Raw genomic sequence first — 12331 nt, 5'->3', positions numbered from 1 at the left:
CAAACCGCTCCAGTGGGCTATTCTGATGGGATCTACCAGCCTCTAAAACCCTGAAGGAAGGGTTCATCACCTGTTTTTTTATTAATTCATTTGTCATGCACTAATGAGTTCGATAAGTGGGCAAATCAGTTTGCACTGCAGTGCACCAACTGCCTTGTTCTCGCAGCCCTTCCGTTAGTTTAGTTTAGCATAATCGCTTCATTCCTATGGTCAGACGTAGCCAGGCTTTCATGGGTGATCCGTAGTGTTTTATGAGTGATTTTGTGAAATTTAGTTCTCCCTAATCATTACTTTAGTCCGGTGGGGTCAATATGATCACAAATTGAGGCTCAAATCATGGCGATGTGACTTACTGCAGTAAGAAAATCATGGGAAATAAAAACTAATGCAAAGCTAAAATGGTAAAGTAAAGCTAGTTTAGCGCATGCATCCCTTCAAACAAAAATATTTTCCAACTTTCGTCAACACAACAGTCCCAAGATTGTGTGAGTGCAGTAAGTCGCAGATCTAAAGAAATAATTAGGGAGAATCGAATTTCACAAAATCGCTTACAAAAGACAACAAATAACCTTTAAAAAACTGGCTACGTGTGACCATGGAAATGCAGTGACTATGCTAAGTTAAGCTAACAGAAGGGCTGCGAGAACAAGGCAATGTGAGCACTGCAGCACAAACCCTTTTGCTCACTTATCTACCTCATTAATACCTCGTGTAAACCTTTATTCAGGTTTAACATTTCCATGTAAACAGAAGAGAAAATACTTTAGTTCCGAATTAATTTCTTCTGGAAAAATAAATCGGATTTAAAAAAACATGTAACTGTACCCATTGTAATCTAGAGCGGTACTGCAGACTGACTGTCAAATTGGATGAAAAATGTCTTTGACCCCTCTAGGTGCTGTCACTGGGTGCTGATGTTTTACCAGAGTATAAGCTGCAGACTCCCAGGATCCAGAAGTGGACGATCCTCCACTATAGTCCATTCAAAGCTGTGTGGGATTGGGTTATTCTCCTGCTAGTGATTTACACAGCCATATTCACTCCATACTCTGCTACTTTCCTTCTGAGGTTAGTGAAAGTTCACATAATCTGATCTTTATAGGTATGGCTTAAAAAAAAAAAGAGTTTGAAACAAAAAGAGTTCCTGCGGAATTCTTTAACTTGTCACTCCATACACATACATACCTCATTTTAAATCACAATTATCAGTCAGAACACTCAAAAATGTATATAATAATAACTGCAACAACTATTATTATTGTTATTATTATTGTTGTTTGTTGTTGTTAGTAACATTAATACACAACCATTTCCCCTGTCATTAATAAAGTATTCTGATTGTGATTCTTTTCTGGTCTTGATTATTGATGTGTTTAATCCCAGTGACCAGGAAGAGGCAGCCATGCAGACCTGTGGGTACTCCTGCTCCCCACTCAATGTAGTGGATCTCATAGTTGACATCATGTTCATTGTTGACATCATAATCAACTTCAGGACTACCTATGTTAACTCCAACGATGAGGTAATGTTTACTGTATTTTGGACTATAGATAATCTTATCATGTTGAATGTCACTAGCAGCTATTGTTGCGTTACCACCTACCCATAAATAAAATAATCTACACAGCTACTAAATACTACTGGAAACTCACACAGCAACTTTGGCTATTATTACCAACAATCTTAGAAATACAGGTGCTTACAAACCATTTAAGCTTCACAGTGTTCTTTGGCTTGTCTTCATAAGACAGGGGTAGGCAACCTGTGGCTCGGGAGCCATATTTGGCTCTTAGGCCCATTTCAAGTGGTTCCATGTGGCTTTGTCACAAACATACAGAAATGAATAATACTCTTTTTTTTTTTTTTAACAGATTTTGCTGTTATTGTCACAACCATAAAGTGAGGTTTTTCGGTTGTAAAAATGTAGACTACACTCCAAATGAATCAAAAATAGAAGTAGTAGTAGAAGTAGAAGTAGTAGTAGCCCAGTGCTTGTCAAAAGACAAGCACTACTTTGGAACCCTCATTTCCAAGCGTATGCAGCTTGTTAGTCAATTTGGGTTCTGATGCACATCCAAATCCAGCAATTTATGTGATTATTATATTGATCCACCAATCTCGGTACCTGATACATGGTTTACTGCTTGTGTCTTGTATCCTCAGGTGGTCAGCCAGTCCACTCGGATCGCAGTTCACTACTTCAAGGGCTGGTTCCTCATTGATATGGTGGCAGCCATTCCGTTTGATCTCCTCATCTATCGCTCTGGAGAGGAGGTGGTTAGGGGAGGTGGAGAGGGAGAGGTAGGGATAGTGAAGAGGGAGGGAGAAGAAGATGAGGATGGGGCTCACAGATAGAGGTGTCAATAGAAACTGTACATGATGTATATACAGACATAGAAACTATTAATGTTAATCCATGAAGACCCAAATGGCCATTCGTGACCAAAATCATCTACTGATCTAAACTGTTTAATACCTGTTGATCCACTAATTATATCAATGCATGTAAATAATTGGTGTAAAATGTAGTTTGTTATCTTTTCATAATCATCAGATATGACCCATTTGGATGTTCAGAGGCTCCGTAGTGAATGTGGAAACACCGTCATCTTCTACAACATTGATTCACCAGTAAAACCCATGGAGTTTAATCAATGACGGTGGATGGAAACACTTGGTTTTATGTTCAGTTATTGATATTATTGCTGAAAAAGTCACTTTGTCTTTACTTTTCTTTTTGCTATAATAACCCTCAACTTTAACCTGAACTTTTATGAACATATACATGGTCAGTGAATTTAATATAGGAAAATACCTCATTTTCACTGACAAAATGCTAAATAGTGAGAATAATATTATAATAAATGGTGATAAAATGAGAGGAAAATTCATATGGGAATTGCCACACTCTTCATGAGTTAAATATTGTTATGTGGGGACACATTAGAACAATATGAAATAGTTAATTCTTTTGAACTTTTATTTCACTGGTCATTTGTTTTTGCAAGTAGCATGCACAATATTGCACCTGTTAACAATACTATGGAAGAGCATTCAGACAACAGAGTATTATATTTAATTATATTTAACTAATTAAGAAATAAAGTGAAAAACAGGCAGAATATTATTAAAATTACACTTTTTTAAATGATATTTGAGGTTGTTCATATTTGTTCAGGTTATACACATTTATGAAAGGATAGTTTGTAAATGTAAACATTTTCATGCAATTTAACTTTTTATTACACTAAAACAAAGAAAAAATTTGGAGTCAGTATTTATAGGTTATTTAACTGGCCTGACCCACTCGAGATTGAATCGGTTTGTATGTGGCCCCTGAACTGAAATGAGTTTGACATCCTTGATTGTTAATGTCGTCAGTATAATATTTGTATTTCATAAACTCTTCCCACAGACCGGATGTTTGACACCCCTGCTTAACTCTTTCCCCCTGCAGACAACTACGCTGATTGGCTTACTGAAGACAGCTCGTTTGCTACGATTGGTTCGAGTAGCCAGGAAGTTGGACCGCTACTCAGAGTATGGTGCTGCTGTCCTCTTCCTCCTCATGTGCACCTTCGCCCTCATCGCTCACTGGCTGGCCTGCATCTGGTACCTCATCATCATCTTATTGTTCACTGGGAATGTGCAATGTTCTCAAGTGCAATTTGTGGGGACTATTTATTTTTAGTTATTTATGACAAGTCACTGTGATACTGTCTTTCAGTTGTTTTTCTACTGCTTTTATTCTGCTGTTTATATTTCTGACTTCTATTTTGATTGTATATTTTAAAGCAACACAACAGACTTTTTCAGCCTTCAAACTATATTTTCAAGGTCATTTTGGTGATACAACACACAGTAGGTTCAGTTACACTTTCATCATCACTCTGTGTTGTCTGCACTGGGACTATGCAAATTCTGGATTCGGTTCGGGACCCCTACATGAAAAGAACTACAAAATTGTACTGCTTTACGGCATACATCACTGAAATGCCACGTAATTGATAGGTGCATGTGCACGCAGTGGCTGGCAGTATTTATGTTGGTTTTTAAGGAATAAAGGAGACGAGCTCCAGGGGAACGTTCACTTCTGAAAGGATTTTAGGTACTGTTGTATCATGACTTTCATGAAGACATAGCTTACTAAACACAACCACAACTCCGATCTTGCCATTGATGGCTTTGGGACCCCCTTCTGACTGAACCACAATACTGAAGTAATGGGTAAAACACAGGGTGTTTGGGTATGTCTGTATATGAATGAACAATACTGCAACTCTGTTATGATCAGAGAACAAATCTGTACATCAGACATTGAACTTCTCTCGGCGTCATTGCGCCCATTTTTACTTGCCCTGGGAGTTCCCTCCGGGGCCAGTTGTAGGGGGCAAACCCCCCTAGAACCGGAAAAAAACAAATGTCCAAATTAAAGTTTTCGAAGTTTCAGGAGGAAGGGAAAAGGTAAATGAGCTTCACAACAGCAGGAGACTTAGAGGAATTAGAAACATGTCTTAAGTTCCACTTTCACTTTGCAAAGGGAAATGCCAATTCTGCCTGCCATACTGTATTTGATGTACAGAGATTGCAGACTATCTCACTGGAGACTCTGAACTTTATATTGGGTGATTTTAATAATTTCTCACTGAGGAAGACCCTAGCAAGTTTCTATCAGTATGTCTGTTGTCTTGCCTCAGGAAGTTTGCTGGCATCAATGGCTTGTCAACAAATGCGCAAGAATTACCGAGATAGAGATTTTATAAAAGTCGTTACAGACAATACCATTTCTTGACTTTAGGGGGACCTCGTGAGCAAAAGTTCTGTGGTGTTGCTTTAATCTTTTATACTTGCACTCTGACAGACCTCTGCATAATAAGTCCTATGTACCTGAATGTGTACAAATGACAAATAAAACATTCTTATCTTATCTTATAGAATGTTAGTAAAGGACTGCCTTTGCAGAGTTGACAATGCTGTAGTGCAAGAGTGTACAGATGTATATTTTTCTGTATAGATGTATATTTTTCTATATAATCAAGTATATTCATTGCATCTCTGTAAACACTATAATCAACGTATGTTTTGCGGTTGGTTTAGGTATGCAATTGGTAATGTGGAGCGGGCGACCTCGGCTGGGATAGGCTGGCTTCACACTCTTGGTGAACAGCTGGGGAGACCATACAATGACTCCATCAGTGGATCAGGTCCCTCTATTCGAGATAAATATGTTACAGCTCTTTACTTCACTTTCAGCAGTCTAACCAGTGTTGGCTTCGGGAATGTATCCCCAAACACCAACTCTGAGAAGATATTTTCTATCTGTGTCATGCTCATTGGAGGTGAGTTTTTCAGAGGAATATCATCAGGCTAAGATGAGCGTAATGATTATTTTATTCTTTCAGTGCAATGGCTCAAAATTTCAATGCTGGACTTGATGCATTTAAGCCATGAATTAATAATCAATCATCATACTTTTTATTTAAAAAATCCACAAACAAACATTCATTTTGGATTTTCAGATTTAGATAATGTAACCAGCTTATGAAAAGGAGGGGGAAATAAATTGAAACAAGTAAATTAATTATTTTCAGAATATTTAATCTATCTACAGTCTAGTCTATATTCCATTGTCTGATTTTCTTCAAAATATGCCTTGCTAAGTAGGAAACTACCTGTCTTTGGACTGCGACAGGAACAGAAACAAACAAAGTGATAATTCATCAAATCACCGATTCAGTGAATTAATAATTTTATAAAATAATCATTTATTCACTTAATTGGTTATGAAATTGATCAGTCTTTTAATTAGTCACAAATTTCAAATCCTGTGATCTCATATTTCACGAAGTGAACAAAAGATACAGAACTTCCTGGTTGATCTAATAGTATTTATTGGACTAATAAGAGATGTAAACTATTGCATAAACATAAGCTATTTACTAGATAAGTATAATCGTATAAATAGGGATCAGGCTCTGATTAAAGCAGAGAACTGGGAGAATAACTTTGAATTTTGGTAGCCTTTGGTATTTGTAGTGGTAAAGATAACCTGTAAATTTGGCATTATGATGTAATGAAAGCACTGTGATTTACAGAACCTTTTAAGGTTAAAATGTGAATATATTTACTACTATTTATCCAGCATGAACTCAATGAATCGCAAAAGTTAGACATATTTTGGCCTACTTAACCAGAAAAGCAGGGTATTTGGATCAGCTGATTCCTTCCATCATGTGTTACTTTAAAGGTGCGGGAAACTTTCGTCACCAATTTTTCATCATATCTGTAAAACCCCAGTCATAGCCTAAGTATCACGAATCCGTAAGTCTTTCTGTGATTACTCACCTGAATCTCTTCCTTCATGGTGAACAATTTTGAAGTGCGATCCACCATAAACAAACCATGTGTTTACAAACAGAGCCGGGAGGTAACACGGGCATCTTCGGAATTTTGTCGCGACGTGCATTGTGGGAAGCGGAGGTTCGTGCAGCTGCCTGACAGCAGCAGCGGCAGTACAACCATATGATATTATATGGCTGCAACAACCACGACGCAGAAACAGCTGAAATGCGGAAACAGCTAGAGGGAAGCAGAGCTCCAGCCATTTCCACGCCATGTTTGTTGCAGCTGCCACTGCCTGCTCTGCTTCCGCGTTTCAGACACTTAATTATCAACTCAAATTTCAATCGTGTCTTTCCTAAAAGGAGGTTCTTTCATTTTACTTGAGTAAATCCATCAAATGATACTTTAAACTACAGTTGTCAGGTGACTTTGATTATTAGTTAGTTACAGATTCAGATTACTGAAACAAATATAAGCAGGAGTCCTGGGTTAGATTTCAGCAGCAGTTGGATGGGCCTTTCTGGGTGGGTGGAGTCCCCACCTTTCCCAATGGTAGCTGGGATAGGCTCCAGTGCCCCTGTGATCCTCTTGAGGATTAAGTGGTTTGGAAATGAGTGAATATAATCAGGATATTTATTATCTGTGATTAAATATGAAGATCTCTTGTAGAATGTAAGGTAACTAGAACTCAGACTTTTTCACTATTTATTACTGAAGTAAAATTCCTGCATGAATCCAAAAAGAGAACTCACTGTCTGTGTTTTGTCTCCTGATCAGCGCTGATGTATGCCAGTATTTTTGGTAATGTGTCAGCCATCATTCAGCGGCTATATTCTGGTACAGCACGCTACCATGCGCAAATGATGAGAGTCAGAGAGTTCATCCGTTTCCATCAGATCCCCAACCCTCTGAGGCAGCGGCTGGAGGAGTACTTTCAACATGCTTGGTCATATACTAATGGCATAGACATGAACGCTGTGAGTATGACATGTTGGGACTAGCTTGCTAATTTTTTAAATTAACTGACAAAGTTTTTGATTGAACATCAGTACTCACAGGCGCATGTTAATAAATTAGAATATCATCAGAACGTTTTTTTTTTTCAGTAATTCAAATTCCAAAAGTGAAACGCATCTTTATATGGATTCAACTCACACAGACTGATATATTTCAAGTGTTTATTTCTTTTCATTTTGATGATTACAACTTGCAGCTTCTGAAAACCCAAAATGTAGTATCTCAGAAAATTACCTAAGACCAATAAAAAAAAGGATTTAGACATGGTTCAGAGGTACAAAGTCCTCTTTTCAGATTAAAGTATATTTTGCATTTCTTTTGGAAATCAAGGTCCCAGACTCTGGAGGAAAAGAGGACAGGCCCAGAATCCAAATTGCTTGAGGTCCAGTGTAAAGTTTCCCCAGTCAGTAGTGGTTTGGGGAGTCATGTCATCTGCTGGTGTTGGTCCACTATGTTTTATCAGGTCCAAGGTCAATGCTGCCGTCTACCAGGAGGTTTTAGCATGTTATGCTTCCCTCTGCTGACCAGCGTTATCGAGATGCTTATTTCATTTTTCAGCAGTACTCGGCACCTGCTCACTCTGCCAAAAGTACCAATACCTGCTTTGAGGACCAGGGTATCCCTGTGATTGAGTGGCCAGCAAACTCAGCTGACCTAAACCCCATAGAGCAGGGGTGTCCAATCCTGGTCCTTTAGGTCCGGTATCCTGCATGTTTTAGACGTATCCCTCTTCCAACACACCTGATTCAAATGATAAGTCTATCATCCAGCTCTGTAGAAGCCTGTTAACAACCGTCAGGTGTGCTGGAAAAGGGAAACATCTAAAACATGCAGGATACTGGCCCTCAAGGACCAGGATTGGAGACCCCTGCAATAGAGAATCTATGGGGTATTGTGAAGAGGAAGATGCGAAACACCAGAACTACAATGCAGAAGAGCTCAAGGCCACTATCAGAGCAACCTGGGCTTCCATAACACCGCAGCAGCACCACAGACTGTTGGCCTCCGTGCCACACTGCATTGCTGCAGTAATTCATGCAAAGGGACCCCCAACCAAGTATCGAGTGCTATCTATATTCATACTTTTCAGTAGTCCTTTTTTTATTGGTGTTAAGTAATTTTCAAATTTTCTGAGATACTGAATTTTGGCGGTAAGTTCTAATCATCAAAATGAAAATAAATAAACACTTGAAATATATCAGTCTGTAAGTGATGAATGTATAAACAAAGATGTTTCACTTTTTAAATTGAATTGCTGAAAAAAAACCTACTTTTTGATGATATTCTAACTTATTGAGATGCACCTGTATATAATTAATTAATTACTAGAGTTTTGTCATGCTTTATAGCTAGTCTGTGTGACGAGCTGTTCAGGATCTCAAGTTTTTAATCAATGTATGAACATATATTCATGGGTAATATTATTCATGTGGATTCTATACAATATCCATTAATGGGAAAACCACAGTGTAAATATGCCTCTCATGATGGTGAAAACCTCAGTCACAGTAAATAATCTATACACAGTAAAAAGTTACTTTTTCAATTAAACACACCTGCAGTGGTAGCTGTAGAATAACCTGTAGTAATCATGATACCACAGAATTAATTTGGGATAATCAGTTAATGGATGTAACAATGGTTGTATCCTTACATCCTTACTTTTTTTCCAGGTTCTCAAAGGCTTCCCAGAGTGTCTTCAGGCAGATATATGTCTTCACCTCAACAGGACATTGTTGCAGAACTGTAAAGCTTTCAAAGGTAACCGTGACAGTTTTGGAAACTAAGATCAATTACTGTATTCTTTGACCTCACCAGAGTCGGTGTGATTTATTTAAAGGTTCATTCTGCAATATTTACTGACATTTACTTGTGAAGTTGCAGATTAACCCATAAAGACCAAGTGCTACTTTTGTGACAGTTCCCAAATGAATTTTTCTCTCTGTTTAACCTTTCTTAAGTAATTTATCACCATTTATTATAATATTATCCTCTGTATTTTGAGTTTTTCTCTTTTTTTTTCAGTGGCAATCTGATATTTTCCCAGATTTAATTCACTGATCATATTGATGTTCATAAAAGTGTAGATTAAATTCAAATGTTATTATATCAAAAACAGAGATAAGTGACTCCTATCTAAGAGACTGGAATCCGTTGTCCTGGAGCTGGTAAATTTAGATCAAACAGGCTCCCCACCTAGTTACAAAAAGGAAGCATAATTTTAAATGGGACTTGCCCATACTAAAATATTTAGGAATAAACCTAAAGACTAAAGACATGTCAAAACTTTTTGAAAACAACTACGGCTTCATTAATAAGGAGATCAAATCTGACATTTCTAGTTGGACCCTCCTCCCAGTAGATATGAGCAATAGAATAGAAATAATTAAAATGAATGTGTTCCCACGGCTTCTTTATCTCTTCCAGCCATTGCCTCAGGAGGTACCTAATAAACAATTTGATGAGTGGAATGCCTGGATATCAAGGTTTGTTTGGAGCAGTAGAAGACCTAGGGTTCAGTTCACTGCAGCTGAAAAAAGAGAAGGGAGAAAGACCCTTAAAATACTTATAGGATTACTATTATGCTGCGCAACTGAACAAACAGTGCTTTATGAAGACACACAACACAGCACAGACAACAATAGCTTAGACACTGAGAATCTTCACTTTTTTGTGTTTATTTATGTTTAGTTCAGTGTATAGAGGGCAAAGCTCTTTCAGGTTGCATTTGTTAAAAATGGTGTTTGCATTTTTTGTTCTTTTTATGTGTTATCTAGGATCCACTAAAGGATGTCTGAGGGCATTAGCTATGAGGTTTAAAACCACTCACGCTCCTCCTGGAGACACCTTAGTCCACGCTGGAGACCTAATATCAGCTCTGTACTTCATCTCCAGAGGATCCATAGAGATCCTTAAAGGAGATGTGGTAGTTGCTATACTAGGTAAGTTGTTGTATTTGTTAGAGGTTAGTGACAAAATGTACTCATTTGTACCTACAGTAGGAGTGTTTTTATCTTATCTTATCTTATCTTATCTTATCTTATCTTATCTTATCTTATCTTATCTTATCTTATGCAAATAGTTGATTAATGGTGAAAAAGTACAACCAAGCCTCAAGGCATGTGTTTTAAATACTGAGAATAAGGAATCCCTTAAATGACTTTGAAATCTCTTAATCTATATTCTTTCAGGGAAGAATGATATCTTTGGGGAGCCCATCAATCTGTATGCACTTCCAGGAAAATCCAGTTCTGATGTGAGAGCTCTGACCTACTGTGATCTGCACAAGATCCACAGAGAGGACATCCTAGAGGTATACACTGTTGTGTTCTTACATTTTACAATGTTATTTTAAAGCAATCTGTGGAAGTATTCAGTCTCTTTAGGACATAAATTGTACACTATTGCTATTAAGTTATTAAACATCTAACCGAACCCTTACCTGTATTTTTTAGGACAGTAATAACTTGATAATTTGATGGATCAAGTGGAACATTTTTCCTCCTAATTTTATCATTAGTAATTCCCAGTATATTTAAGATGCAATGACGCAAATTTAATACAGTTCATTGTCACTTTTTTTCTATATTCTTATTTTTTTTAATTATTATCATCTGATAACCATATTATTAATTTCTGAAGGTTCAGTTGACTTGTACATTGTGAAATGAAAAGCTGGATTTGAATATTGTAGAAAACCAAAATATGTACAGGGTGGGGAAGCAAAATTTACAATGAACATTTAGTTGTTTTTTCTCAGCAGGCACTACGTGAATTGTTTTGAAACCAAACATATATTGATGTCATAATCATACCTAACACTATTATCCATACCTTTTCAGAAACTTTTGCCCATATGAGTAATCAGGAAAGCAAATGTCAAAGAGTGTGTGATTTGCTGAATGCACTCGTCACACCAAAGGAGATTTCAAAAATAGTTGGAGTGTCCATAAAGACTGTTTATAATGGAAAGAAGAGAATGACTATGAGCAAAACTATTACGAGAAAGTCTGGAAGATACTATTAAAGAAGAATGGGAGAAGTTGTCACCCAGATATTTGAGGAACACTTGCGCAAGTTTCAGGAAGTGTGTGAAGGCAGTTATTGAGAAAGAAGGAGGACACATAGAATAAAAACATTTTCTATTATGTAAATTTTCTTGTGGCAAATAAATTCTCATGACTTTCAATAAACTAATTGGTCATACACTGTCTTTCAATCCCTGCCTCAAAATATTGTAAATTTTGCTTCCCCACCCTGTACATTCTTTCAAATTGCATTTTTGTGCCACTATAACACAATACTTCAGTTTTCATTTATTTTAAGCAAGCATTAGTTGTGTTATACTGAAAACATTCAGGATCACTGTGACCCCAAGGTCATGCTATACCAAATTTGGACCTCATAGTTCATATTATGGGAAAATTTCTGTAAAGTCATTAGAATCCTGAAAAATCTCAAAGCTCTACCCCAAATACTTATTTATGAATTGCTGAAGTCATATGAACTAAATCTCGTTATTAGTATGTCTGTGCTGTGTTGCTATAAGTAACATGTTTTAGTGGGTAGTTAAAATCAAAACATAGTGTACTCACTAGTTTTTTCTTCCTCTCAGAAAATTGATCTATTCATCATTTAAATTATTATTTTTTTAAACTAACAAACCTTTTTAGCACTGTCATTTTATGTTTTTCAAACCACTACTAAATAAATGTTGAATAAATTTAAATCAAATTCAGATTCATGTCAGATTACATTTAGATCTGTACAACATGAAAATGATTAAGAACCAGGAATATTACAGGCCATTCAGTTAAACATCTCCGATTTTAATATTTTTTGCAGAAATTAGTTTAGAGTTGTTGTCCTGGACCCTGGACCACTACTACCTGCAACTATTTTTCCAATAGCCAATAGAAAATTATGAATACATACACTGTATGGACAATAATACTGACACACCTACAGCTTG

The 12331-nt window shown here is 36.9% G+C and overlaps 1 protein-coding gene across 1 annotated transcript in view; it reads left to right on the top strand.

Moving 5' to 3' along the window:
• The window catches only part of LOC115437559 (potassium voltage-gated channel subfamily H member 6-like), a 75772-nt gene that overhangs the window by 51080 nt on the left and 12361 nt on the right, over positions 1–12331 (top strand). The window contains exons 8-16 of the mRNA XM_030160799.1: positions 896–1068; positions 1384–1522; positions 2164–2274; positions 3458–3612; positions 5098–5339; positions 7120–7319; positions 9033–9120; positions 10137–10301; positions 10551–10672. Of these exons, the coding sequence (XP_030016659.1) occupies positions 896–1068; positions 1384–1522; positions 2164–2274; positions 3458–3612; positions 5098–5339; positions 7120–7319; positions 9033–9120; positions 10137–10301; positions 10551–10672 (1395 nt within the window). The remainder of the gene's footprint in view (positions 1–895; positions 1069–1383; positions 1523–2163; positions 2275–3457; positions 3613–5097; positions 5340–7119; positions 7320–9032; positions 9121–10136; positions 10302–10550; positions 10673–12331) is intronic.

This window comes from Sphaeramia orbicularis, chromosome 17, assembly GCF_902148855.1.
Source record: "Sphaeramia orbicularis chromosome 17, fSphaOr1.1, whole genome shotgun sequence".
NCBI lineage: Eukaryota > Metazoa > Chordata > Actinopteri > Kurtiformes > Apogonidae > Sphaeramia > Sphaeramia orbicularis.
The sequence above is the reverse complement of the archived record's forward strand: the minus strand, read 5'-3'. Positions and strand labels throughout refer to the sequence as shown.